We start from the raw sequence: 26,894 nt of genomic DNA, 5'->3' as shown, positions 1-26,894 counted from the left end.
TTCGCATACGTCCCTGTCTTACTGTTTGGGTCTGCCTCCGGTGCATGTCCGATATGGAGGAGCTTGGGCTTCCGCATCCGCTCTGCGAGCAACTTCCTAGAGGAAGGCGGTTCAGGCGTTGAAGTGTCCGAGCGATCATGGTCGTGGTCAGGATCGGTGGCCAATATAGCTTGATATCCGTTGGACTGGCTGCTACCAGCAGTAGTCGTGGATACATCAGTAACCACAGGAGCAAGCCCACTGGACGATGTCGGACCTGTAGCACTTCCAGCTGCCGCAGCGTATGGGTCGGCAGAAGCAGGTGCTGATGCTGGTGCATATCCAGCAGGAGGAGTCGGGACGGGTACGTATGTATATGCTCCCGGGTTCGAATAGTCAGGATATGCTATGAAATAGGTGGGTGGAGGTGGTGCAACAGTCACCATCCCATACTGCGTGTGCCACGGCTCGGATGGTTCTGCCCCAGTATAATATGAAACCGGCGCGCCTGGAAATGCAGGGTTGTATATGGCGCCTTGCGGTTGTTGTTGCTGCATTTGCGGAAACGCAGATTGTGGGGCAGGCAGTATGGCTGTGGTCTGCCCGTCAGGGTAACTGTTAACTGGCTGTGTTTGTATCTGAGGATACCCAGGCTGCGGTATAGGAGATGCAATAGCGGAAGGCCCAGCATATCCATTGCTTGTAAGTTGCTGCTGCTGCATGGCACGTGGTGCAGTCGGCGGAGACCGTGGTGCAATGGGTGGAGTTTTAGGAGCCAGTGTCGGGGACCGAGCTTGAGCTTGAGAGGCGAGCCAGCTACGAGGTCCTTTAGGGGGAGGCGCAGCAGGCAATGGAGGACTATATGGAATATTTGACCTAGGACCTTGAGGAAGTGAAGGCACCCGCACCGGGCTTGGTGATGGCTTCGGAGGCGATGGGGCGGTAAGGCGTTCCCGTTCTTTGCCTCTCCTACTTGAGGCGAGCGCTGCCCAAGGCCCTTGGCTGATATTCGCGGGGCCAGTCGGAGCAGCGAGCGATTTGGGTTGCAATGGGCAATTTTGCTGGGACCTAAAACCTCGCTGAGGAGCTCCAAACGTATGCTGTTCCTTTCTCCGTTTCTTGTTTAGCTTACCATCACCTTTCCTCGGTGACCAGCCAGTTGCGTAAAGCTGGGATCGCTGAAACCCAATACCGCTGTCCACCCGTTTGCGTTTCTGAGCAACCTCAAGGCACACAGGCTCCACTCGACCTAGAGCGAAGACCATCTGGGTGAGTGGAGGACACGCGCTACAGCGGCACTTACCGTCGAGGCCGCGTCCTAGACCGCGGCCTGGGCAATAGCCCATGTGCAGGGCCATAGCGTAACCCTTGCTCGCCGTGGAAAACTCCTCTGAATTACCATCTGGTGGAGTGCGCAGCTGATCATTCTGTTCACTGTCAACAGAATCCGAATCAACTCGCAGCTGGAGGTCTATCATAGCTTCGTCCTCATCGTCTGAGATGACGATGGGAGAACTGATAGAACCAACACCTTGAGCGACCATGGTACGGTCGGTGGCCTGAGGGGTAGATGAATTGTTTGATGGTCGGAAACCAAGATGTATCGAACTAAGAAACGTTCTGAGAGTCGATCTCATGGGTTCGTTTAAAGTCCGCTACAGTGAAGGATGCACAAGCTCGATGGCGAGCTCACAAAATGCAGATAACATGCAAGAAACACGTTGTTTGGAATTTTACAATTACTACAGTCAGCCGCAAGAAGGACCTCCGAAAACGTGATTTCCATTCGGATTACAGTAACTGATCGGCTTAAGGCTCCGTCAGACAGCCGCAAGGCAGCTAAAAATGCGCAAGGATGCAACAGTGCTGTGCAAGTCGAACCAGCGACCAAGGGTATTTCAATACACTACTTGTGCTTGCCTTCCCCACCTTGGTCTCTTTGTATCAGCCCCACTCCTACAATCACGCCGTCTGCGAGAACATCAGCCACTTTACGGCCTTCTTTGGCATGGTGCTCTGCTTGTTTAATAAATTCGGCCTTCACAGCCTTAGCGTGCGCAATCTGCACAAATAGGACATGAATTTAAATACGGCAGATAGCAGGAATACTCACCTCTTTCGTGTGGTGAAGGCACTCTAGGTAATCATCCGCCTGCAGACGGCATTGACTAGGCACGTCAGCTTCAGCATAGCACTGTGAACATCAACTGTAAGAAGTCAATTTCTAGAACGGGTATTCTCGGTTATTACTTTCGAGAATTCTTGCCAGTAGGCAAAACACCGCGAGCGGCCTAGACACGACATTATTCAGCATTGAACATGACCAGGAGTAAATAGTCGCACCTCCAGTGTAACTGAAACCTGACTGTGTGCAAATAAAACGTTAGTGAAAAAGCTTGTCATTACCAGACAGACACATACCGCCATCGAACTTGGGGAGGAGAAACGAGCGTGACGCGAATGGATCCCGGGTCACGGTCACAAGCACTAATATGAAGACGTGACAGAAGTCACAAACCTTCATTATTGCACCGCCACACTCCGTACTGAAACACCCTCTTTGTCTCAATCCATACAACAACGCCAAGAGAAATGGCTGATCAAGCAGAACTTGTCTTTGTCAGGAACTTTGTAAAAGTCATTGGAGCCCAGCCCATCGTGTACAGTGACGACTACAATCAACCTCCACAGAATTCACTAAAGAAAGTCCCTATCTTACCAGTGCGTGTTGGACTCGAGGATCGTGTTTCATGGCATGTTCTTACGCGAAATTGGTTTCAGGTTGAGCTCCCCCCTGTTCCAGAACGTAAAGGAGAACCTTCTGCACCGCCAGGTAGATGTCATCTCCACGTTATCACTGATGGTCACCTCACCAGAGATCGCTAGCCGCATCAATCAGTATTACGTTCAAGTCAACAAAGCCTCCGCAGTCGTTCACGCTTGCTGTGCAGCCAACAGATACTATATCCGAAGTTAAAGCCTTGCTTGCTTCTCAACCGAACGCACCGCCCGCAGAAGCACAGCGGCTTTTACTCAAAGGAAAGGCACTTGCTGACGCAAAGCTCCTTAAGGAATACGGTGTGAAAGAAGGAGACACTATAAATTTAATGCTTAAACCCGGGTTTGAGTGGGATCCTACTAAATCTCCATCCCCGTCCAACACTTCACCAGTAAAGATGAAATATTCCAATCTTCCCGAAATACAGACACCGCAACCGAAACTGGCAACAGGTCATAAGCATACACGCACGCCCTCCATCGTATTGTCGCCATCACCATCAATCGTGTCTCTCGAGCCCGAGGTCAAACCTCACGACATTGATCTGACTCTTGACACGTCACTGTTACCCACCGCTTCAATATCGCGCGCAGCGCGGTCAAGTTATCAGACTGTTATCTCCGAGCCACCATTTTGGGATCGCCTGTACTCTTACTTGAGGTGAGTAAATGATTGTGTTATGCGCAGTTCGTACCTAAACATATACGATCAGAACGGAATTCAGTAACGATAGTGATGCACTCATCGCTTTTGAGGACTTCCTCCGGGCAAGCAAGGGAGGGCTGACAGCCAGTGAAATCGCGAAAATCCGTGATCATGTAGGCGTTGTCGGAATGGCGGGCACGTAGAGTAATGAGCATCTCTCGAAAAGTTAGTTGGGCTTCCACATTGCACACTTGTCTTCATGATTCGCCTCTGTCGCGGCTTACCATAAATGCTAGCTGGAATTCACGCATCGATGGAAACATGCCAACAAATTACCAGAAAAGGTAATTTTCCGTGACCTATTGATTTGTCTCAACAATATCTATGAATATTCCTCCGGAGTGCTGTTCTGGCTTCGCCCTTGTAGGCCGTTGAACAAGAATAATTGTGTTCCATGGACTTGTAGAACGTGAACTTCCCGCCCGTATGATAGTGATTGCCTTTCAAAAGTCTGCCCGCCCGCAGCTTCAGCGCGCTGCGTAAGTACGTTCATGTCCGAGTCGCGCCCAGGATGATTTAAAGCCGCCAACCTGCATATTATACCTGTGTTCACAGATGTATGCTCATCATGATTTGATACATATGTTCATGTGTATAAATTTCCGTGCTGCGGATACATAGCGTGTCAGTGATTACGGGATAATGGTGATGTCATTACGCTGAGTGACAAATCCATGATGTCGTGATTATATAATCCAGCCGCGCCAAGGCTCGTGATGTAGACTCGTGACCAGTCCGAGACGATCATGAGGCAACTTTCCATGTATGGCTCTAGGCTTTTGATGCTTACTAGCCACTCCAAACCCCTGACTACGGTATCTTCTTCCCTACCATCATCTCATTCATTGCTCCACCGCATACGAACAATGACCTCTACGAAAGACGTATCGGGCCAGAGTGACATCGGTAAACTGAGGACAGACTCAGACGGCTCCTTCAAAAGAGCTCCATCAAGCTTCAGGAACTTTATCAGTAACGATGGTAAATTCCAGCCGGAGAAAGGTAAATCACGAAAACATATTTATTTTGTTGACAAGCTCAGTTGATTTACAGGAAGATACCATCTCTATATATCTTATGCATGCCGTCAGTGATAGGATTGATGCAGTCTCATTTTGACTGAACATTCCTCAGCTTGGGCTACGAGAACTCTTATCACTCGGAAACTGAAAGGACTCGAAGATTTCATTCGTCAGTTCCAACCAGTTTTGTGCACTTCACGAGTTTATGCCACCTTTTTGCAGCTTTTTCTGCGGTGTCCCCTCACATGGGTGCGCAAGGCTGGCCATTCAAGAATGCAGATCCGAGTTGGGAGGATGCAGATAACGACCCAGAACACCCAAATTTCCAGCATGTCAAAGATCTTTACTTACTCGCTGATCAGAACTATGGTGGAAGGTATGTCTATTCCCCTCCCGTTTGTCACTGCTTGTTACATCGTAATCAGATTTACGGTCCCGGTGCTGTGGGACAAGAAGCTCAACACTGTTGTCAACAATGAAAGCTCTGAAATCATTCGTATATTCAATACCGCATTCAATCACTTGCTTCCTGCTGATAAAGCGGCGATTGATATCTATCCTGAAGCACACCGCCAGGAGATCGATAGTATCAATGAGTGGGTGTATGACACCGTGAACAGTGCGTCTGAGTCTGTGGGTGGAGCTTGTCTTGATGACATCGTGCACTGCAGATGGCGTGTACAAATCTGGGTTTGCACAATCCCAATCTGCGTATGAGAACGCTGTTTATGCCCTATTCAAATCCCTCGACCGAGTCGAGGCGATACTCAAAGGAAAGGATTACCTCGTAGGCAACACCCTCACCGAAGCGGATATCAGGCTATTCGTTACCACCGTACGTTCGATCTTAAACGCCCGTTCTGAAACTTACTGCTCCGTTTCAGACTCGCTTTGATCCCGTGTACGTAGGCCACTTCAAATGCAACCTGCGCGACATCCGTCACGGGTACCCTAACATTAACCTGTGAGGTGTTCTCCATCTTCTTAGGATGTTTGACAGTCTCATTTTCCACAGTTGGATGAGGAAGTTGTACTGGAACAACGATGCCTTCAAGTCGAGCACCAAGTTCGATCACATCAAAGAGCATTACTACTGGTCCCAGACAATGGTGCGTTATGCTGTGGGCTCTCAAGCGCACTCATACTTACACACAGCAGGTCAACCCCTCCAGGGTAGTTGCCGTTGGCCCAGTCCCAGACATCGAGCCTCTGTAAAGTTTTTATTGTAACTGTAGTTCTAAAGAAAGATTCCATCTAGCACACGACACAGACGACAAAGTTCATGTATCCCAAGAGTATCCCGAAATCGACCGTATGTATTCTACATTTTTGGTTCGCCAATATGAAGCGATAGACGATAAGTAAGGCAAGAGAATAAGAAATGTGAGGCACAACTGACATAGCTAGTCCAAGCTTTCAATCAGCATGATTATAGTAAAGTGTCAATGGGCAAATGTTCTAAAAAGTCACAATGACGCCCATAGAGAACCCTATCACAATTGTCGAAACAACGATAGCCAAGCGTTGACAGCCTGCAGGGGGCGCGGTCAGTAGAGCAGCCGAAGAACCCGTCGAGTTTGGCGCGCCGGAGGACGATCCAGATTTGAAGGCACCCTGTGCAAAAAGAGGACATTGTTGTGAGCCATTCTGACCACCTAATACGGATGATTGTGATGTAGTGGAAGATGTAAGGGTAGGTGCGGAAGAGGAGAAAGTGGTGGAGGAGATGGAGGAGGAGGAAGAGGAAGGAGGAGGAGAGGGAGAATTTATAGATGAGGAAGTTTGAAGAGACGAAGTTTGGAGGGATGGAGTTTGAAGAGACGAAGAAATCGTTGGAAAAAACAAAGAAGAATTCGAAAGAGAGTATGAGTGTGCACTTGCAGAACTCAACGAAGGACTTGAATGCGAGTAAAGCGACGAAGAACGCGATAAAAGCGTGGAACTTGAAATATCCGGTGAAATTGAAGTGAGCGTCAGAGAGGCTGGCACATCTGAATATGTGCTAATCGTGACAGAAGAAGTACAAAAATCACTCAAGCACGAGTGATGATGAAAGTGGGAAGTGTGATGAGTACCCACAGTTGCTGTTGCTGTTGCTGTGCTGGCTTTGGATGTGATTCCTCCGGTCAAAACGCCCTGGCCGTTACTGATTGTGCTGTAGAAAGTGCAGCTGGAAGAAGAGGGTATGGGATGCGCAGATGGTGTGACAGGCTCCCCTTGTTGAAACGTGGACGTCCCATAGACACCCATAGGCTTCGTAATTTAATGCTCAGCTGGACAAATGTGCATGAGATGGGATTGAGACTAACCTCAGCTGAGTCACCCAAGCACTGCTCAAACACTCCCGGAGAATAATTCGCAGGCATATTCCACTCGCACCCCATAACATCATAAATATGCTGACACATTGTCGGTGCATTTACCGCAGGCTTGCAAGCGCGGAAGCAGAATTGATCATCTGCCACAAAATTCTGGGTGTGCAAAGAACTTAATTAGGACGCCGTGGCAGTCTTTCCGAGCAATCAGTAAATTACCGTCCACTCGTGAATTTGCTCCAACGTGCCGAATGCGCTAGAGAACACAAGACCGCCGATAGGATTGCCGTTACCATCTGCACCATGAGGGTCAAGCTCGCCGCCACTGTCGCCGGCAGGAATGTTGATGTTTGTAAGATTGCCGACCCCTGAGGTCACGTTGGAGTTGTGGATCTAGTTTGTACTATAAATGGTACTCACCTGTGACCTGAACGTAGTCTGGAGTGACCACGACGTGCGCACCAGTGATGGCACCGTCTGGGATCAGTCGTGTTCCGTACCCGCTCTGAGAGAAAATTACTACGTCACTTAGGAGGCTGAATATAGTGGCAAATCACCTGCATGCACCATGCTACTTCGATTTGCTGTAAAGGTTACAGGTTCTTTCTTCGCGGTCACTGGACAAAGAAGTGAAGGCATGTACCTCGGTGTTCCCGATGACCGAGTCAGGGCCTGGCTGAGGAGGTCCCCAGATACACCAATCCTGAACAGTGTTGACTTGCGATATGCTAAGTCAAGGTTAAGGATGCTTATCGGCGATTGGTGGCGCACCATAAGCATTCTGGCACTCGGACGTCTGACTGTAGCCAGAGGTGCAGTTGTTGTAACCTGCCTGCCCCTGCTCGCTTTGATAGGGAGCGTTTGAAGGCAAATAAGTTGCCGAATAAGTAGGACTTTGAGCATAGCCTGACAGGACCAAAGACAGTGCCACGAATGAAACAGAATGAAGCATGGGGGACGACACTCCTACGAACAAATGTTGATATGCGGAAGAGAAGGGAAAGGGAGAAATTTTGGGAGTGTTGTCCTGCAGGCACGGTCATAAAACGCCTGCATTTCACCTATACCGTAACTGCGCAGGGGCATCTTTGAAGTGCATCACGTTTAGGCGTGTTCTTTACATGACGTGGGACAGGCGAAGCACGTACATGACCGAGTGACATGATGAACATTGTGACCTTTGACGTTGCCCAATCAAGTTCAACCTTGAATTAGTCATTATCTGGCGCGCAGCGAGCTAGATAAAAAGATTGCTGTTGAGCACTATCATTGAAGGCGCTCAACCGTCAAAGAAAGGACCCGGATCGACTCGGTCGACGTCGATGGGTAGGAACACAAATGGTTCCACGTTCGATTTCTTGCACTGACATATATTTTCTTGGCCTAACGTTGTGCAGGGCCCAGGCTGTGAACGTTCTTCTAGTATATACCACTTTAGGCTAGTAGCATCGTACCCATGGCTTGATTTTTTACTCGGGAATATCCTTGAGGCGAGCCTGAGGAGTACAACTAGGTTGGAGGTGATGTAACGAGTGACAGTGGCAGGAAACCAGAAAGAGTTGCTAGAAATTGGATTCTCGGCGCTAACTTGAAGTTTATGACTGGAACGGCGTGGAAGCGCTCCTGCAGTAGATCTATATTCTTCCGGTCGGACGTTGGCGTTGATGTTCGCATGAGAACTAGAAGTAGCCTGAGCGCAACCCATTTTCAAATGCGGTCACGCCGATTATCAGTACTGACAGTGAGTCGGCAGCATCCGTTGGACAGATTTACTATTGGTTACCACTAAGTACATCAACACCACATAGTCACATTGGCCGATTTCGCAGTCCGCTGCACCCTGGTTACTCCGAGTAGACGAGATAGTACGAACTGGTTAGGCAGTATATGATTGCCGGTTGTTCCATCTAATTATTCCACCGTGGAGGGTCATCATGATTGAATGAACTTGAGGTACTTTCTTCCTCTGAGAGAGTTTAGGGCAGCTGGGGGGAGCTACGATGAGAACGTACGTCGAGTCCGTATATAACTGCAGAGGGTCGCAGAGACCTCGTCATATATACGTATACGTGTTGGCTACGTGACTTGTAAGATCCGTCGGTACTATTATATACATAATATCATATTGTAATGTTCCTTGAAATAAATTCATTCTCGTGTTACGGGTAAATAGGGTCCTTTATTTCTCTCTTCGACGAAGGCTTAGTCCAGTACTTCAGAAACATGTCGTCCAATCTGCTCAACGCCATTAAATGCCTCGTCCCCATTCATTTTGAAGACCTCAACTATCTTTCGGCTCTCCTGCTAATCCCAGTACCAATCTTATTGGCCCATGTAATCCCTTATCTCAGGGATCCTTACAACCAGCGGAGCATACAGGGTCCATTCCTTGCCCGCTTTTCGGATTCTTGGCTAGGTTGGGTAGCGAGCCAAGGTCATCGCTCAGACGTTGTACACCAGTTGCACAACAAATACGGTAGCATCTGACCCACTTGACCCCACATGAACTTTACCTCATATTCCTGCCCATAGGAACTTTTGTGCGTCTTGCACCAAATCACGTCTCCATTTCCGACCCGGACGCACTGCAAATTGTATATGCCCACGGTAACGGCAGCCTGAAATCCAACTTCTATGACGCCTTCGTCTCCATTCACCGTGGTTTGTTCAATACTAGGGACCGCGCTGACCATGGTCGTAAGCGTAAGATCGTCTCCAACGTCTTTTCGCAAAAGAATGTCTTGGAGTTCGAACCTTCTGTCCGTCTCTATGTCAGCCAGCTCATGAACCAGTGGGACCGTTTATTCGACGAAGCTCTCAAAAACAAATCTGGTACCGAGGGAGAAGGTGGTTGGTTTGGTAAGGGAGGTCGTTTGTGGCTCGATTGCCTTCCATGTATGTACCCATGTCTCAATTTCCAATAGCACTGATTGGGTCGTGTCAGGGTACAACTATCTGGCGTTTGATATCATCGGCGACTTGGCGTTCGGATCACCGTTTGGAATGATCCTGAACGCCAAAGACTCCGCGCCTGTTGCTGTTTCACAGAAAGATGTCATGAAATCCTACGGGTCGGAGAATGAGTGTGCATACGTCGATATTCCTGCCGTCCAGATTCTTAACGATCGTGGAGAGTTCTCGGCTTCTATGGGCGTTCTACCTCCCACGTGGCGACCCTGGGTTCGCCTGCTTCCCTGGTACCGCAAAGGTGGAATAGCTGTCAAGAATTTGGCTGGTCTTGCAGTCGCCGCTGTCGCCAAACGCTTTACAACTCCGACCGACCGCGTCGACCTCTTGAGTAAGCTACAAGAGGGACGTGATGATGAGGGAAATCTCATGGGGAGAGAAGAGCTCACCGCAGAGGCCCTCACTCAGCTCATCGCCGGCTCCGACACTACTTCCAAGTAAGTCTTCTAGCCAATCATGGTCAATCATCTTCCTCATTCAGCTCAGCTCGTCATGTGCCATCACATATTACCTTGCCGCCAATCCTCCTGTACAGCTCAAGCTCCAGAAAGAGCTGGACGACGCCCTCGGCAGTGAAGATGAATACGTTTCGACATACGAACAGGTCAAACGTCTACCTTATCTGGAAGCTGTTATCAATGAAGCCTTGCGCATTCATTCGACATCTTCCATAGGTCTTCCTCGTGTAGTTCCTGAAGGCGGTTTGACTATCCAAGGCATTCATTTCCCGCAGGGTGCCGTTTTGAGCGTTCCAAGTTACACGATTCATAGGGACACCAAAGTGTGGGGAGAAGACGCGGATGTATTCCGTCCAGAGAGGTGGTTTGAGCATGATAGTGCCACTTTGCAAAAAGCCTTCAATCCGTTTTCCTATGGGCCCAGGTACATGACGTTTAATGCCACGCGATCGCTGACCTGCTGATGTTGACCCTAACCCTCAGAGCATGTGTGGGACGCAACCTTGCGTCCATGGAGCTATTAATTATCATATCTTCCATTCTCCGCCGCTACCAATTCGTCCTGGCAGATCCAGATAAAGCGGTATGTTCCTTCCATGCCGGCCATCTCACACGAACTAACTGTAATGAACTAGTTTGACACACGGGAGGGCTTCCTGCGAAAGCCGGTGGAGTGCTGGGTGGGAATCAAGCGTCGGCAGGGATGAAAGGCAGAGTAATCACGCTCTGTTTTGAGTTTATCCGCGACTCTTTATTTGCTGTTGTTCTGTTATTTCCTTGTACAACTGCGGCTGAAATTGGGCTTCTTCCACGGTACACTGTGACCGAACCCCAAAGTTTCAGTGGTTTTCACGGACTCTGAGATCTGATTTGCTGGTTCTATTCTTGTTTCGTCGGTCCACTATTACCTTGATAACGACACTGGAATGGAGTATAGATATATCACGGACCCCCTTCTACTATCACACTCGTTCCCTGTTCAGCATCGGTCTCAGGACCTGCATTCGTGCAGATCCTTATATAACTGAGCCTATAGTATATCTTGAGCACATCATATCTAAGCCCGCCTCAAGGCTGCGTGCAGTGCCCCACTTTATCTGACTGACAGCCTCGCGCCATGCGAAGGCAGCACCATGTCCTCAACGCGTAGTCAAACAAGCACGTCCCCACAACATTCTAGCACCAACAATTCTAACAACAATAATCAAATTATGAGTGATATTTTCGGCGCAAATGAATCGCCATCGCTGGTAGTCGCGTTTCTGGCGATCGGGCTGTTTATGGTGGTCATGGCAGCTTTGTTTGGATGGAAAAGGATGCGTAGAGGGAGGTTCGTGGTCCAACCTGCCAGGCCAGTTCGCGTTCGCGTTCGCCCAGGGAGGAAACCGATCGCGATAGGAGAGAAACCCACACTTTGGGATATGTGGACGAGAAGAAGAGACTCGGAGGTGACGATCGATTTAAAATGGGAAAATATAACGGTGCGTCATGTTCCGCAGTCGGCGTCGAAACATAGCGCTCATATATGCTATTGGCTCATGGATGGCTAGCCCTTTTGCGCCACGCGCGTGTTCTGTCGGAAAGAAAAGCCTCGTCGGGCGGTCTTGATGAAAGCCACCGCTGTCGAGCCTCGAAACCCACCCCGTTCATCGTTTGTGATGACTCGGATCTCGGCTTTTAGAGAGCACTTCGGAGTCCGACTGATTCGGAGTCCTCCTCCACCTGCACCTCCTCCCCCACCAGAGCCACAAACGCATGAACTTGATGATATGTCTGAACGGCCGGAGGGCTCGTTCGTCGTGATGGCCTTCACGATTTCTATGCCGTCGCCTAGTACTAGTAGTACTAGGAAGCGCGATAACGCCACGAGCTCTGAAGTATCAGACCGGGTGTCTACGCTAGAGCTGCTCCATGATACAGAGTTGGGAGAGTATTGTATCGGGTCGGTGGAGGTGTCGTGTAGTGAGGATAGGTGACAGTGAGTGGCAAACAGAGTGCAGAGTACTTATTCGACAGGGCTGTTTGGTCTTATCTTTGGATGCCTGATCACATGTATAATTTATGTACATGATGTACGACACTTACCTACCTGTCCTAGCTGTAGGGCTTATTGTTTCTATAATACTGGTTAGTACGGACATTAAGTGGGATTTAGTAGAACTTGCCCTGTGGAAATGGCGGCCGTTGAAGCTTCGAAGGTTACATATATTACGTGAGTTGTCTTCGTGTCTTGAAGGTGCTGGTGAAGCTGTGAAGGCTCACTAGCAAGCGCTGACGGGCCGAATAGCACAGCCCAGTCAGAGAATGACTCGGAGTGCAGCTGAGAAACGAATCACATTTGATTTCCTATCGTCAACCAGACCAGTGCGTCGACAAACTACAGTAACAGTAACAGTGTACTACTACTTCAACGTTCAACGTTGACTCGGGTACGTACGATACAGGGCTATAAGTACAAAGGATATAAACATATGTAGAGCTCGAAAGTGATACACGCGCACGATGACACATAAGTAGAACAGATACACGATGCTGGGACACTAACAACACACACCTGACGAGTTGAGGAGGAGTCTGATATAGTAAAATAAAACTGCAGGTCAGCAAATTAGTTCATAAGTGATTCTTCTTTTTTCAATGCGCCACATTCTCATCAGCACTGCTGAGAGGACATGATACTACTAGCTAGTAGTAGGCACGGGGTCTAAAATCGCGTGACAGCGTGAGGACCACCTGCCACTGCTCTCTCCTCCTGACCAACGAGGTAAGTCCCGCAAACATGGTCGTCGAGAGCAGACAATCCACTCTGCGCACACCCGCTAAGCGTGTGTACTCAGGGTCTGAAGACGCCGTGCAGCGCGCGCGGTGTACATCTTCAATACGGCTGCGCTGCTTGAGCGACATGCCCTCCCACTCATACGTCCGCAGAAGCCCGCGGAGTGTCTCATAAATCGCTTCTAACACATCTTGCACTGTCACCCCGGTTGGATTACGGACTATTATCTCCCATCCAGGGGACAGTAGGTCACAGACGAGTTGCAACTTTGGGATAGGAGGATTAGTTGCAAATTGTGACAGGTGGGATGACAATAGAGGTATGTTTGCTACTTCTGCATAATGCATTGGATTGTAGCGCACATCCCATTCTATGGGGACTTGTACGTGATAGCGCTCCCCACTGGGAGAACCAATAAAGAGGGGGTTGAGCTTGACACCGTGCGTGCGAGTTATGGATCTAGCCATGGTAGGTGAAATGTGAAGGGAGGTTTGAAAGGTTGCGGGAGGACAGAAGTAAGAATACAAGTTTTATACCTGATGAAATATCCAATAACTGTCACTGATGCCTTGCGGCTGTGATGTTTAGGGCCCCACCGCAGAATACAATTCGGACCCCGCAGTCGATACCAACAAAAGAAAACTTACTTGCCTCATCGAAGAACGCGCCGCATATTTGGCCAAAAAGAGGCGACGCGTATGCGCCTGGTTAGGTTTGATGTCTCTGTATACATACCAGAAAGAGAAATGGTTAACACGGCGTTCTTCTTATAATCACATCAGCCTCAACACGTTGTGATGTTGATTGTGTAAAATAGTGACGACAGGTTGCGGGGAAGAGGGGGAAGAACATGCTGTATTGCTATGGGGGTAAGGCAGTGAAAAGATAGTCTGTGACCTTCTAGAAAACGATGTCGGGCATGAGCCGAGCCGAGCCGAGCCGAGACACGAATTCTCCGTGAATGTAAGACCTCGTAAATGTAAGACTTCGTAAATGTTAGAGCCTGGTGCGTAGCCGTTTGACATGTGGAAAAAGATAAACCGAATCCAGATACAGTTGAGGAAGATGCACGTATGTATCACGGGTATATCGGCTTATGTCGGGCGAAACACACAAGGACGGTAGGACAGTCACTGGGGCGCGGGTCCGATGAGTTGTGGCTCCGAAAACACGAGGCTTTTGTGGAGAGATAAGTTGTATTAAGGCGTACTATGAATGGAATGCAGGAGGCGTCGTTTCCAAACAGGGGGAGGCGCGATCACGGACTGGACGGAATGCCCACATATCAAGTGAATTTGGGACAGAGTTGCCTTCCGAGGCCCAGTTCAAGAGGACACGCAACCCTGGATAGACAATACTTGTTGGCAGGACCATCGGATGATACCGGCTTGCTGTATGTTCTAGCCGACGAGGACGTAAGTATCGTAATTAAAGCTGTCAGACAAAAAAAGTGATTTGGTGGTGGCTCGACGTACGTCGACCCATGTATCTGTGCGAGTAACGGACCAGTGGCTCGCCTCATGTTTCAAGTATTGCAAAGTAGACAAAGCGCAGTCCAGAATAACAAAGAGTCCAAGACTATAATAGTGCAATAATTAATATCATATACCCTGGTAAGGCACGTCAAAGAAAGATAGCACGAAACACGTAGCAGTCGTAAAAATCAGAACAAGCGTCACAGCTACTGCGAGTCCAAATCATGATAGTACACGTTCGATGTCCCAATAACGATCTCATACAATGGCTGGTGCTTCTTCAATCCCACACCTTTCGACGAAGGCGATAACAAATCTGGTGGTCGTGGCATGGCTATCAAGACCGAAACTTGGAGAAGAGATCGATCCAACGGGAGCTCCATCTTCGAATGATTCAGATGTGGGGAATCAGTCACTTTAACTAGGGTGGGAGGAGAAAAGAGATAGGTTATCTCAGGTGGTATGCGGTTGATAACCTGACGTTTCCAGAAAGAAGGTCTCGGTGTTTGGCGGTCCAGTGGCGGTGGTAACGGAATGTCGTACTTTTCCGTTGCTAACGGCTATGAAGGTGAGACAGGATCAGAAGGACCTAGGCACTAACGAGAAATGGGCGCTACCTGTGTGTCCCTCCATTGCGAACAGTCCTGACCTAGCAAAACCTGTACATCCCACAGTAGAGGCTTCTGCATACGCTTTCTCTGCAAGGGGATATCGATATCAACCCGCAACATCTCATCAATCATCTGACGCCGTATGACCAGACGATGCCATACGAGTCCACTAATCATGAATAGGCCGAAGAGTGACAATACAGTGACAAGAAAGCCAAAGAGTAGAGATGAACCGCTATTCGATGTGTTTCCATTGCTTGTCGACGTCGAGCTGGGAGCGTATGATAACGTCGATGAAAGCAACGAGGAGTATTGGCTCGTTGACGACGCAGTCATGGTTTCCTTCAACGACGACACCTAAGCGTGGGGGGCATTCCCAAGGCAAACGGATGCATAAGTATGTAACACATTACGGTGTCGAGCGTGAGCACGACAGTGCCTCCCAGTTCCAGAATCCAGAAAGCAACTTTTTTTTTGTCTCACTAATCGACTCACGTGACATGTCGTAATTGACTGGAAGGACAAAAAGAACAGGCAGCGTAATAGAATACAACAGGGTAAATGATATTGTTTGCAACTTACATCTTTACTTTGAATACCATTATTGCTGTAAAATAAGATAAAAATGAAACCTTTCAAGCGTCCATCACCAGTTGAGATCTGGAGCGAAAATGCCAGTAAACCTGAATGGTCCTAAAATACACCAAAACCCACGCACCGTGTTGAAGCACAGCTCTTGCCCGTTCTCTCCTTCGGACATCATCCAGAATTCCCATAACGTGTCTGTCTAGCATGTCGACGTATGGCTTGAGACTTGTATGCTCCCAATCTGAATCAAAATATGAGTGAAAACAACGGGTACAGTGACAAGTGCACTCACTTGCACCCTCGCCTGCCTTGTCAAGCTCTTGAAGGAGCTGCATGACTGTGGGAACTGCATTGGGGTCGAAATTTTCCACCCGGTTCGGGTCAATAGGGACGCAGACTCGGCCAGTTTTAGGATGCACACAGAATGGTGCTTTGAGAAGATGGTTTCGGTGCTTGGATACTTCGGCATCCAGGCGTGGATATGTATATTGCAGAATGATGTCCTCTAGAGCGGCTAGATTTCGGGCCTATGAAGCGTCAGGAATGGCATGGATAGTGGGAATGAAGTACATACACCTGTACCCTTCACCTCAGCCTTCAGCTCGTCCCATTTCTTCGACGATTCTATAGCGGGCTGTTTCTCCCACCGCTCCTCGAGAGTCTCGACAATTTTCTTGTCCGGAACCAGTTTAAGCAGCGTTCGCCAGCCGTCCTCGGACAGGAAGCATTCTTGGTTATCTAACAATGGATACCACATCCTACTCCCTTCATCGCGCGCATGCCACAGAGAAGGTGGCAAATCTCCTGGGTGGCTCTTCGTGCCTATGCCTCTTACATTCACCTTCTTCGCCATCTCCTTACCTCCTTCTATCACAGTAAGCGCCCCAACTACAGCTCTACGTAGTTCGTCGGTGAGCCCCATGGCCTCGTCGTCGCTGACCCACAAATGGATGCCGCGACGGCCCGAGTATACCCATAACAAATGATGATATCCAAATTGCGTGCGCAAGGCTGAGTCAAGGACGCGCACGGCGTTGGCGATGAATGCCCAGCAGCGTTTACATATTCCCGCTGATGTGCAGCATGTGCGCACGCCATCATAATCAGTCATATCGATATCGAACACCAGCTCGCGCTTTAACGGGGTAAAGAGCTTCCCAGATTTTACAGACCGTGCCAATTTCCGTTCGCTTGGCTGGGATGTTGTCAGCATAAGTGCCAGGCAGATTGAAAGATAGCTCACCCGAGATGAGTACATGGGCCCGATCTCGAAACGCGTCGGATTGAGTGCGCACACCTGCTTTTTGAGTTCTTCTGCATTCGAAAAGCAATTATAACGTAGATACACATCTCCCTGGAGAGTGAATGCGAATTCGCGGTTTGTAAACAAATCTTTTGGTGCGTGTTCCTGGTTGAGCCACGTGAAGATGGATTTGAAAGGGTACAGCATGCGGTAAAACTGGAGCATCACTTCCGGCGATGTCTCTGCAGAGTCGGCCATCGTTGAACGGAGGAATAGCAACTGAGTGTTATGTTGCTATCAATCAACGTGTATAACTGGTTACTGAGTACCTTCCAGCAATTTGAGTGACACAAAGCACGTGAGGAAACGTCACGCGCGCAATTTGGTCACACTGTGGGGCCGCCGCCACAGTACGGACTTGTAGTTTGGAAACAAAACACCAGATGGATATGTGCATGAAACTGGTATATATACCATATCAGTGAATATTCTGGGTATTTCACATCTAAGTTTTTCAGTACGCAACATAACGTCTTGCATATCATATGGACTGGCTGCAAATCTCGAAACGAACGGATCAAGTCAATACGACTTATGTGCACTACACATGCAAGAGACCGAGCAATCAATATAGCTGCAAGATGACCAGTCAATATTAAATTTGTAACAGAGGCAGAAGTGAACATTCGTCATTACGACCGGAATGTGCATACATAACAAGCTAAAGATCAAATGTCCAAGAACAGGTTGGATTTCATTGTCATTCTACCATCTTCTAGTATGTCACTGGCAGGAATCGGGATTGGACTCGTTGGATCGAACCGAAGGTGTTGAGTGGCAAGTGTCTGCGGCCCTTTACGGCGTAGTACGTGTTATGAATCTCCAAGTTGCAACAACTTAGGATTACAACATAAACGACATTCCTTGGAACACTATCAGTAGCCCTAAGAATGATTTTAAAATGTTGTAGCGGCCCTTAGGGAAATGTACTGACCTATATGAATCCTTCAAAACAACAACTACCCCCATGTACCCAAAAATTGCCATTCGAGCAGATTAGGGCTTCTACTGAAATATTGTGAGGGCATATAAGATAATACCGACTAAACGTCGTGTGCAATACAGATAGAGGCATGCACGGTGGTATCGCTTGCCGAATTAAAGATGACGGCGTGAGTCCTAGGTTCATTTGCGCCTCTTTCCAATAAGGGAGGGGAGTCCGTAGAAAGACATCAGAGCCCCGTCGACTGAAGGGTATAATACGATTCAGCACAATAAAAGGGACGACGAGCATTGAGCATCGAGGACAGAGAGAAGAGGCTAGCCGAGAAGATATCCTATGCGCCAGTCTAAAGTCACGGTAGGTGGAGTCTGTCCATCTAGTGACTTAGTCCTACATTCAAAGCTCCTTGAAGAACTGACCCCACCAGAAGTCGGAGAATTTTTTGCTGCGTGGCAAGTGCGTCCATATTATCAACTCTTCCACGTGCACTTCCGGGCGTGTCTGTGGCTGAGTTTGACCTTCAGTTTGGACCACTGCAGCTGAATGCCATCACTAATCTTGCACTGATCAATAATGTCTGTCTCTGAAGCGCAGACACGGCAGGATGACTTGAGATCCACAGAAGATATGCAGAGCGTGGAGGCTGTCGACGAAGAGCCCGGAGATGATACGAACTCAGGTGCGATGACCAAGAAACGGAAAGAGAAGGAACCGCAGCGCGAGCGCGAGCTGGGAAAGTCAATCTTGCCATTTTCAAGAGTGCAAAAGATAATCAAAGCGGACAAGGTAGCTGTCAATGGATCCTACCCAGATGGCGTATAGCGTCATGCAGCATTTCAGGAACTTCCAATAGTCGCGCGCGACGCGACTTTCTTAATCTCACTTGCCACCGAGGAGTTCATCAGAAGACTTTCAGAGGCATGCCAGAAGCTCGCGGAGCGGGAGAAGCGAACAACTGTGCAACAGAAGGACGTCGGTACGTCTGGAGCTTGCCGTGTCAGTACTGCATTTCTCAGTTTCATTCTCTCGCAGCAAGTGTAGTGCGGCGAGCAGATGAATTTATGTTCCTCGAGGGTACGTTCCTCTCGGGCTTAATCATCTCCTCTTTTCACAGCGTCGCATGCAGAGATCATCGCTTTTCAACGCACGGAACCTCCGCAAAAACGCAAACCTAAAGCATTACAGGATGCAGAGAGCCAGAGTGAACCAACGATGCTCGATAAGTTTGTCACTAGAGGAGAGGAGAGTCAGGAACTAGATAATAAACCCCCTCCGAATGATGGAGACCAGGACGCTGTTGGAGAACCACGCAAATTTAAGCAATAGTACGTCAGGCATCTAGATTTTCTGAGCTTTTTGCTAATTCTTCTTGCCAGTAAAAGCAAGGAAATTCTATCGGACACAGACGATGAGGAGATGTCATGATACTGGTAGATTCCTCAGTTTTGTCTATGTTATTTTCGTTCGCGTTGGGCTCCTGTCGAGTCACCCTCGCCGATATTGTCATGGACGAAGATGGGACAATGTATGCAGGATAAATGCGTAATCTATGAGGGTAAGAATCCTCTGTTTTGAACCGGTCAACCATAGTTTCTATGTTGTGATTGAGAATCTCGAGGTCCGTTTCATCGAAGAGCTTGAGAAGATCTGCAACAGCCACCATCGAAATCAATGAGTGCATCAATGGGTTTGGAAACGAAACCCACCTTACACGACCTTGCCTACTTGCGGAGAGACAGCGTCTCTAACTCTAGAGAACCAGAGTTAGCTTAGACGCAGCACAGGAAATTTCCGACGCACCTAGTAGGGATTGCGCAACAACCTAAGTATAATTAGAAACTTTAGTAAATATTATAAAGGCTTTTCACTCACTCGGAATTTGGGTCGCAGCACAGACAACGGTTGCGAAATTTCCTGCTTCGATTGTCGAGAGACACTTAAGATAAGCAGGTGTCAAATGATTGTCTCAACAACAAGACGTTAAGTTTGCAATGTGACAGCACAGAATGAATAAAATCAGATATCCAACAACCTCAATAATTCGCAACACTAACGATCTTCTCGATACAACAGGACATAACCGACACATGAGGGGCACCGATTAAAGCGGTGAGCTACTAGAGGATCTGTGGCATCCTAGCTCTTCCTCAGGCCAATATACGGATACACGCGAATAACAGGAAGACAATAACTGTGTGCCAATGTACCACTACGTCCTGTGATTCGATAGCTTGGACGGTATCTGGCAAGGTGTGTGGCGATGCGACGAGATTTGTGTGGTTTGCCTAAGAGAAATAAGCATCAGTTGTTTTTATTGGTGACGTGGAAAGGTAACCGACAGTGTGTTTCAGATGGCCCGATACCAGCGAGGCGGGCCTTCCCTCCCCAGCGCTTCCTTCAATGCCTTGTATTTTTCCTCCGGCGGCACGTGTGTTGGTAACTGCTCCCAAGGATCGTTACAAGCGAATGCAATGCACCAGAAGTATTTGCCCTTGGGAGTTTTCACTCGACGAAAGCTGGTGTAAGGAAGAACGCCTGTCCGTGCCATAACATCCCTCGATCCGAGGAGAATCATATTACTTGTGTCTTCGGGTGTCTTGGCGGGTGGATGACCCACATCAAGGGCTCGTTGCTTCAACCAACCATCGCTAACGAGATATCCACAATATTTTACCATGACTGCGATGCGTGAAGAAGGGTTAGGGTACAGACGGGTTTCCGACGCAACTGCAAGCTCTCACCTTTGATTTGTGATGTGTTTGACATCAACTTTGAACCAAGCCTTGCCTTTATATAGGGTGTCATGTGACGAGGCACGTGCTTCTAAATAGTCTCGATGACTTGAACAATGAAGTTGACTCGGAGGCTTGCGAAATTGGAACTGTGGCCAGTGGCAATTGGTCAACGCGTTGCGTTCTCCCTCTCATTGTTGACCTCTTTTATCCATTCATCAATCTAATCTTTTTGTTCTTGTTCCCTCTCTCTAGGATTGATACGGCCATGTCATGATTTGTCCGAACTGCATGAGAACGTTGAGTTACACGAGCAAGAATTCAATATTCAATGACCATTAATGTTATTGTTCGCTGGAAATGCTGTATAATAGCATCTCACTAGACCGCCATTAATCGCAAGATATCGATATCAAAGTCCATATGGCGTATATATACAACATATCGGTTGCCGTCATTCACTGCACCAGCTACATACTCATTCACGATGGCTCCTAGGACTGATCCCGAGCCATTGCTACCACACAAAGCTCGCTTGGAGACGTCGTATGCATTCTCTCACACGTTCAATCCGCGCAACTTAGAGTTTCTTTGGTATCCGCTGTGGTGTCAGACACTCTTCGATCTTGTGGCGAGTGTGCCAAATTTGATTGTGGCGCCTCAATTCCCTGTTTGGATTATAAGGCATCACAATAACAAACATGAAGATGCCAATGACGGTGATGATCCCGAAGAGATCGAAGGGGAAGAACAGCACAACGAACCAGAAGAAGGAGACTATGAGGATGGGGCGGGGGACATTTCTTTCGCATCGACCGTCCCGGAAAAGAAAGCCGAGGGCATTCTGGTAGATTTTGCGATCCTTAGTCTCAGAGCAGTACCCCAGCCAAAGGAGAAGCTCCGTTATGGCAGGTGGCAGATAACTGGGGCGAGTGTTTGCCTTCTCGTGGAACTGAAGAGATTTGTGAGTAGGAGTCTGAAGGATGATGAGCTGGATGTGAAGATTTTGGCGCATGTTCAGGAGGCTAGGTCTGACCTGGTGAAACAAGCAGGATATCTCTTTATCAAAGATAAAACGAAGAATTCCGTCATGGCCATCGCCGCTGCAGGTAAGTCATTCATACCACCTGTGTATTACATATGATAACCGTTATATTGCAGGTCCGTTTTGGAGCGGCGCCACAATACATCGTGACAATATCAAACTCACCATGCACGTTCTTTCAGCCAATGACCCAAGCTATCAGCCCCCAGGTGAAAAATTCGTTGACCGGTGTAGAAACAACAATACTGAGTGGGGCTATACGAAGATGGCTCCAAACTGATATATTTGTGTTGTGGTCTTTGCACTGCCTAGTCTGCTATACTTGCCTGACAAGTGCGTTCGACCCAGGGGTCTGCGGTCTGGGAATAGTCTTGGGGGTAAGTGAGTGATGTGGGGTCAATAGTCCGAGCGCGGGAAACAATGTCCAAAGGTATAATTACGATGTCCGATGCAAAGCGTCGGGTCCGATGTTTTTGGGGTTTCGGGTTATCGGGTTCGGGTTCGGGGTGTCGGAAACTAATAGTAACGCTATAGTGAGCGTCGGAAGAGCGAGCGGTGTGCGCAATAATAACAATGACTGATACGGGCGGTGAAGGAACGATGATATTCGCAATGTCAACTAAGAACTACAAAATATCGGGTTTGACCACTAAGCGTCGGGGAACTGCTCCCCTCTACTTGGATGATGAATAATGCTCGAGGTCAGTCCAATATATATGTAAGTACGTAGAAATGCGGAACCCATAGGCGAAGGTAGCGGCCGATGATTTTGGATCCGAAGTACATGTAAATAAACATGAGGCGCTGCGGACTATGGGAAATCATGTAATAGCACTGACCTGCACCAAACTGGTTCGGTGCATGGATGACCGATACTCTCCTATGAGCCCCTATGCCCTAGAATCACTATGAAATCATTTTCCCTGTGACCTGAAGTCAGACTGAGGCTAAGGGAATATTTTTCGCTTTTTTTCACTTTTACGAGTTTGTACGCGAGCGGATTGAATATTTTTGTACATTTATTCCTGCGATGAGTTTTGCTTAGTCAGCCATGAGGGTGACTCAGACAGATTCTCACACATATCAGGTGACTGTGAAAAATATGTTTGCGTAAGGTTACCCTGTGGGAAAGCTTACAAATCACTAAACACGCGTCCTATGTCATTATGTTACCAGTCAATTCATCAGCCACAGATTTTATAAACATATGTACACAATATGTAATCATTTCTCACTCTTGTCTAGCTGAGTCATCAAGGGTCACCTGACCCATGAGCCATACGCAGCTCTTGCTGACTCATCATTATACCAACTAGAGTTATGAATATTTACTTTTGACTCAAAGATACTGTGTGACTTGGTGCTATCGAACTAAAGTTACAACTTTAAGTATGAGAAACTAGTAGTATAGCCACCAAATTTGTCTATATAAGGACCAGCTTTTTGCCCAATAAAATAAGCAGTTCCCCACTGTTTTTGACTCTCAGAATAAAATTGTGAGTGAAGTGTGAATCAGCAACCAGCAAGTGCAGTTCAAGGTTGGAGCTCACTGTGCTCAACAACCAGCACCACACTTTCGAGCCCATTGTGCTGAACATCTAGCACATACCTTGAGCTCGCTGTGTCTGACGACTAGCAAGACTAATCTTTCTTTTTCTGTTTTCTCCTGATTGTCTGTCTGAATTTCTCTGTTTCTTTTTGTGTCATTGTCTGTGTCTCTGTGTCACGAGTTCCAAATACAAACCATTATACGTTCCTAAATTCTAAGTCCTTTAAGCGCCCAGTCACAGTGCCTGTTACTAAGAAAGTATTTATAGTTGAAGATGTCCCAACAACGGCGTCTATTGTAGAGTTACCTAAAGAACCTATGAACGAGTCACGTGACTTATCGGAGTATGCCGGACTAAACTTTATTCCAAATGACCCTGACAGAATGTTCCAGAACCTTACGGTTGCTGCGGCACATGTCATGACATCATAATTATATATAGAATCATACGATATCATCTTATTATTTGATTGGTAGTTAGTTCAGACTCAGTTTCGATCTCAGTTACAAATATGTGTATATAGGTAGTGTCTTGTAGTCAGTAGTTCTTTAGTTCAAACCTCTTGTATCTCCAAGTGAGCAATACCAAGACGTACCTGCTGCCTTATCCTCTTGTGATTATCTTGTTGTTTGAGTCCTAGTCTCTGCCCAGCGTTAATTCGTTATTGGGTTGTGACACTCTGTCTGTGAATCTCTCTGTGATTGTTTTTCTTTTTTCTCTCTCTCTGAGATCGTGTCTGAGATTCGTGACTGAAGCTCGTGTTCTCTGTTTCTCTCTCTGTTTCTTTGTTTCTCTGTTTCTCTGTTTCTGTTTCTCTCTCTCTGTCTTAAGTGTGTGGTGTGTTGGTGACTGTCTATACTGACCATCTCTCTGATCGCTGTCTGTTTGCTTTGTGATCGTTGTTGCTAACAGTCTCTGTGTTCGTGTTCGTGTTCGTGTTTTTGTTGTTGTAGCGGTCTCGGTTTGTTGATTGACTCAACCTATCAACTTTCTCTCAAGTACCAAAGTTTCAGTCTCATTCTTACCCAGAAGTTTGGTGTTGTCTCTTTTGTCCACGGAAGACTCTGATAGTCTAGTGGGGAGACTTTAGGTGTTGACAGTGATACCTGACCTCTTACATCTGTGTGTTATACCGATCGAGGGTAGTCATTTGCGAGTTAGACTTTAGCTATTGAAAAGGGGACTTGGTATTGAAGTCCAAGGTCGCCCGTTCCTGAGTCTGTTTAATACTCATTGTGAGTTCCTTGGCAGCAGGTTCAATATTAGGCTAAGAGTGCTACAAAGGCTTGACTAGGCCTGACGGTAGTTTCACCTGTTTTTGTATTGAGGGGGACTCTCATTGTAACTCCGCACAACTTGCTGCACTAAGTTTGTGTACGAATCCTTGTTGCTGTGTGAAGTGTTAGGAAGAGTGTCTGTTTGTTTTGTGTCATCTCTATATTGTTAGAGTGACTGTGTTTCCTGATTTGTTTTGTTGTTGTCTGTGTTGTTGCGATTGTTGTTGTTGTTGTCGATCGCTGACTGACCGAGTTCTGTGTTGTTTTTCTCTCATCACTGTGTTTCATATCCATATTGTTGGATTGACCATTGACTGCTGATCGCTGACTACTGACTTTTTGTGCGAGCCATATTCTACTGACTGTATCTTAGGAGCAAGGCAAGCCACCCACGAACGACCACGTTATCAGTCATTGGTATTTGTCTGAATCGCTGACCGTGGAGATATTTGGTTTTATAGGTGTTTATCTATAGATCATCTATCTAAGAAGACAGCGCTGGCTACGACATGAGTAATGTGTGAAATAATGAACTACACACCTAGTGGGGCTAGCAAGACGGGACGGGACACGGATAGGACAAGTGCGCAGGAAAACATCGGGTCCGATGCGGCCTAAACGTCGGGTTGGCGGGTTAGCATCGGATAACATCGGGAAGTGATTAGCATGTGACGGGTATTTGACGTGTACTGTAAAATAGCTCGATACGAGCCCAGCGCCAGCTCGTGTCCTACACCGGGTGCCAAAGTGGAACAAGATCATTCGCCTGGATGGTGCATCCTCCGCAGCAGCTTCCGAAGCCCGCCTACGCACTGTTTGCAAGAAGATGAGGGAAGTGGGAGATTAAAAACGTCAGATCAGGACCTAAGGAACTACTGTGACAAGTAGGACACAGGCTATATATTCAGTCATTAGGAATATGACATGACAGAAAGATGTACTCGCCCACTTCCACACAAGCCCTTCCTGGAACGTCCACTCTGTTGGGTTAATGTGCGGCAAAGAGGGACATGCATTCCGGGTGAGAATTCTTCAGCGCTGTTACTGAGCTCAGTGTAGTCGGCAACTCGACGTACTTGGGTGGGGGTTCTCGCCCACTTCCACACGAGCCCTTCCTGGAACGTCCACTCTGTTGGGAATAGAATGATCATGACGATTTTCCATCTCGCAGCACCTACCAGAATGCACCCTCATATCACGCGGCGCAGGTGATCTCCTAATCATGAGCAGCAATTGAGTGATAAAATATGCATATGAACCACAACAGTACTCGGGGCAATGATAATAAGTCCAGCTGTCATGTATTCGTAGAGAAAACAGTTAACAGCAAGTGTTCAATATTAATGATTATAGTATCCAACATTTTGTACCATATAGCGAGCACCCTGTGGGTAAACATATGAAGATACTTATAAAAACCCACACAAACACTATATGCAGTATGTATGAAACATCGAATGAGATACCGTCCTCACAAAAAACAAGTGTCCCGGTCTAAAACTTCTCTCCTGGATCTAACGGGCCCAGCGGGCCATACTTCTCACCTGTCATATCCCGCGTTCCGGACCCGGACCTATCACACACATCATTTCCGGATGTCCGGATCCGGCCGACGTCTATCTATGTCCGGATCCGACCCGCGTCTAACTTCCATGCCTTATCCCTTTGTACGTTCCTACTCCAGTTAGACCATATCATTTTCCGTACCTCATTTCATTTCCGCCTTTATTTTCATCTGTTCTAATCTCCGGGTTCATTTACTATTTTCCGATAGACTAGCGTTTGACTTTTCTATACGCTCCGTCCACAGCTTCGTACAGCTTCGGACTGCGCATCTCTGTTCTCTGATAAGTCCTCAGTAGTATATAAACCCTGTAGAATCTATGTACATCCTCAGTTCGAATATCATATTAGACTCTGCTCATTCTCTCCTCTGTCTGACTTGAGTTTCTCTCTCGTCGACCTCCGCTCGTCTTAGGATCGACTCCTATAGACTTGACACCTCCGCCTCTACCTCTGGTAGTCCTCCGCTGTTTCCTTTCTAGTTCGGACTTCGTCCGGATTAGTCTTATCTCTTGTTTCCGAACGTCCGCCGGAATTCCCGCGCATCGGACATCGGACTCCGGACATCGCCCGACGCCCTCCGGACATCGTCTGGTAACCTTCGGACATCGTTCGACAACCCTCGGAAGTTAGGGGCACGTACTCGGGTAAGGGGCGCAGCGCACGAGCTGAAGCCAAGCCCTTTGGATCCGACCCTTGAGCTCGTTCTTAACAGTATATTCGAACTCACACCTTACCGAGTATACTTACATCTGACTTCATGGCACCTACACGGGCGCAGACCGCTCTCAATGCAGCGGGTGTAG

The 26,894-nt window shown here is 47.8% G+C and overlaps 11 protein-coding genes across 11 annotated transcripts; 6 read left to right on the top strand and 5 right to left on the bottom strand.

The window, feature by feature from the left end:
* Positions 1-1,885: 1,885 nt before the first annotated feature.
* HD556DRAFT_1434595 (uncharacterized protein) lies at positions 1,886-2,406 on the bottom strand (the record flags this gene model as incomplete). Its single annotated transcript, XM_041305345.1, has 5 exons — positions 1,886-2,041; positions 2,093-2,173; positions 2,230-2,270; positions 2,323-2,344; positions 2,401-2,406. 5 exons carry the CDS (start codon positions 2,404-2,406, stop codon positions 1,886-1,888), a joined length of 306 nt encoding a protein of 101 aa, XP_041154221.1.
* On the top strand, positions 2,284-3,990 carry HD556DRAFT_1007638 (uncharacterized protein). The gene is made up of 6 exons (XM_041295858.1): positions 2,284-2,308; positions 2,367-2,700; positions 2,761-2,812; positions 2,866-3,418; positions 3,471-3,628; positions 3,700-3,990. Exons 2-5 carry the CDS (start codon positions 2,572-2,574, stop codon positions 3,604-3,606), a joined length of 870 nt encoding a protein of 289 aa, XP_041154220.1. The 5' UTR covers positions 2,284-2,308; positions 2,367-2,571; the 3' UTR covers positions 3,607-3,628; positions 3,700-3,990.
* Positions 3,991-4,329: 339 nt separating this feature from the next.
* Positions 4,330-5,700, top strand: HD556DRAFT_1449314 (glutathione S-transferase; the record flags this gene model as incomplete). Its single annotated transcript, XM_041307579.1, has 9 exons — positions 4,330-4,465; positions 4,517-4,549; positions 4,598-4,654; positions 4,708-4,861; positions 4,911-5,104; positions 5,157-5,320; positions 5,370-5,449; positions 5,501-5,594; positions 5,644-5,700. 9 exons carry the CDS (start codon positions 4,330-4,332, stop codon positions 5,698-5,700), a joined length of 969 nt encoding a protein of 322 aa, XP_041154219.1.
* HD556DRAFT_1006982 (uncharacterized protein) lies at positions 5,623-7,884 on the bottom strand. Its single transcript, XM_041295856.1, has 8 exons — positions 7,572-7,884; positions 7,444-7,517; positions 7,358-7,384; positions 7,221-7,305; positions 7,020-7,168; positions 6,795-6,956; positions 6,565-6,738; positions 5,623-6,099 (listed from the first exon to the last, which is right to left on the bottom strand). Exons 1-8 carry the CDS (start codon positions 7,750-7,752, stop codon positions 5,944-5,946), a joined length of 1,008 nt encoding a protein of 335 aa, XP_041154218.1. The 5' UTR covers positions 7,753-7,884; the 3' UTR covers positions 5,623-5,943.
* Positions 7,885-9,023: 1,139 nt separating this feature from the next.
* HD556DRAFT_1247625 (cytochrome P450) lies at positions 9,024-10,932 on the top strand (the record flags this gene model as incomplete). Its single annotated transcript, XM_041298713.1, has 6 exons — positions 9,024-9,276; positions 9,333-9,695; positions 9,745-10,204; positions 10,254-10,649; positions 10,709-10,808; positions 10,861-10,932. 6 exons carry the CDS (start codon positions 9,024-9,026, stop codon positions 10,930-10,932), a joined length of 1,644 nt encoding a protein of 547 aa, XP_041154217.1.
* A 148-nt stretch (positions 10,933-11,080) lies between these two features.
* On the top strand, positions 11,081-12,445 carry HD556DRAFT_1006992 (uncharacterized protein). Its single transcript, XM_041295857.1, has 2 exons — positions 11,081-11,706; positions 11,776-12,445. Exons 1-2 carry the CDS (start codon positions 11,359-11,361, stop codon positions 12,199-12,201), a joined length of 774 nt encoding a protein of 257 aa, XP_041154216.1. The 5' UTR covers positions 11,081-11,358; the 3' UTR covers positions 12,202-12,445.
* A 378-nt stretch (positions 12,446-12,823) lies between these two features.
* Positions 12,824-13,840, bottom strand: HD556DRAFT_1006943 (uncharacterized protein). The gene has a single exon (XM_041295855.1). It carries the CDS (start codon positions 13,466-13,468, stop codon positions 12,911-12,913), a length of 558 nt encoding a protein of 185 aa, XP_041154215.1. The 5' UTR covers positions 13,469-13,840; the 3' UTR covers positions 12,824-12,910.
* An 848-nt stretch (positions 13,841-14,688) lies between these two features.
* On the bottom strand, positions 14,689-15,396 carry HD556DRAFT_1209486 (uncharacterized protein; the record flags this gene model as incomplete). Its single annotated transcript, XM_041296538.1, has 2 exons — positions 14,689-15,036; positions 15,094-15,396. Coding segments are annotated over 2 exons (651 nt in total), but the record flags the coding sequence as incomplete, so codon positions are not given.
* Positions 15,397-15,722: 326 nt separating this feature from the next.
* On the bottom strand, positions 15,723-17,176 carry HD556DRAFT_1247743 (prim-pol domain-containing protein; the record flags this gene model as incomplete). Its single annotated transcript, XM_041298722.1, has 4 exons — positions 15,723-15,916; positions 15,968-16,202; positions 16,250-16,870; positions 16,919-17,176. 4 exons carry the CDS (start codon positions 17,174-17,176, stop codon positions 15,723-15,725), a joined length of 1,308 nt encoding a protein of 435 aa, XP_041154213.1.
* A 1,318-nt stretch (positions 17,177-18,494) lies between these two features.
* HD556DRAFT_1449307 (uncharacterized protein) lies at positions 18,495-19,346 on the top strand (the record flags this gene model as incomplete). Its single annotated transcript, XM_041307578.1, has 5 exons — positions 18,495-18,707; positions 18,762-18,897; positions 18,954-18,995; positions 19,048-19,246; positions 19,298-19,346. 5 exons carry the CDS (start codon positions 18,495-18,497, stop codon positions 19,344-19,346), a joined length of 639 nt encoding a protein of 212 aa, XP_041154212.1.
* A 1,794-nt stretch (positions 19,347-21,140) lies between these two features.
* Positions 21,141-21,978, top strand: HD556DRAFT_1449306 (uncharacterized protein; the record flags this gene model as incomplete). Its single annotated transcript, XM_041307577.1, has 2 exons — positions 21,141-21,762; positions 21,815-21,978. The coding sequence occupies 2 exons, from the start codon at positions 21,141-21,143 to the stop codon at positions 21,976-21,978; spliced, it is 786 nt and encodes a 261-aa protein (XP_041154211.1).
* Positions 21,979-26,894: the final 4,916 nt, after the last annotated feature.

The sequence above is a fragment of the Suillus plorans genome (assembly GCF_016647745.1).
Source record: "Suillus plorans strain S12 chromosome Unknown HD556scaffold_87, whole genome shotgun sequence".
Classification (NCBI taxonomy): domain Eukaryota; kingdom Fungi; phylum Basidiomycota; class Agaricomycetes; order Boletales; family Suillaceae; genus Suillus; species Suillus plorans.
This window is presented reverse-complemented; position numbering and strand designations above follow the sequence as displayed.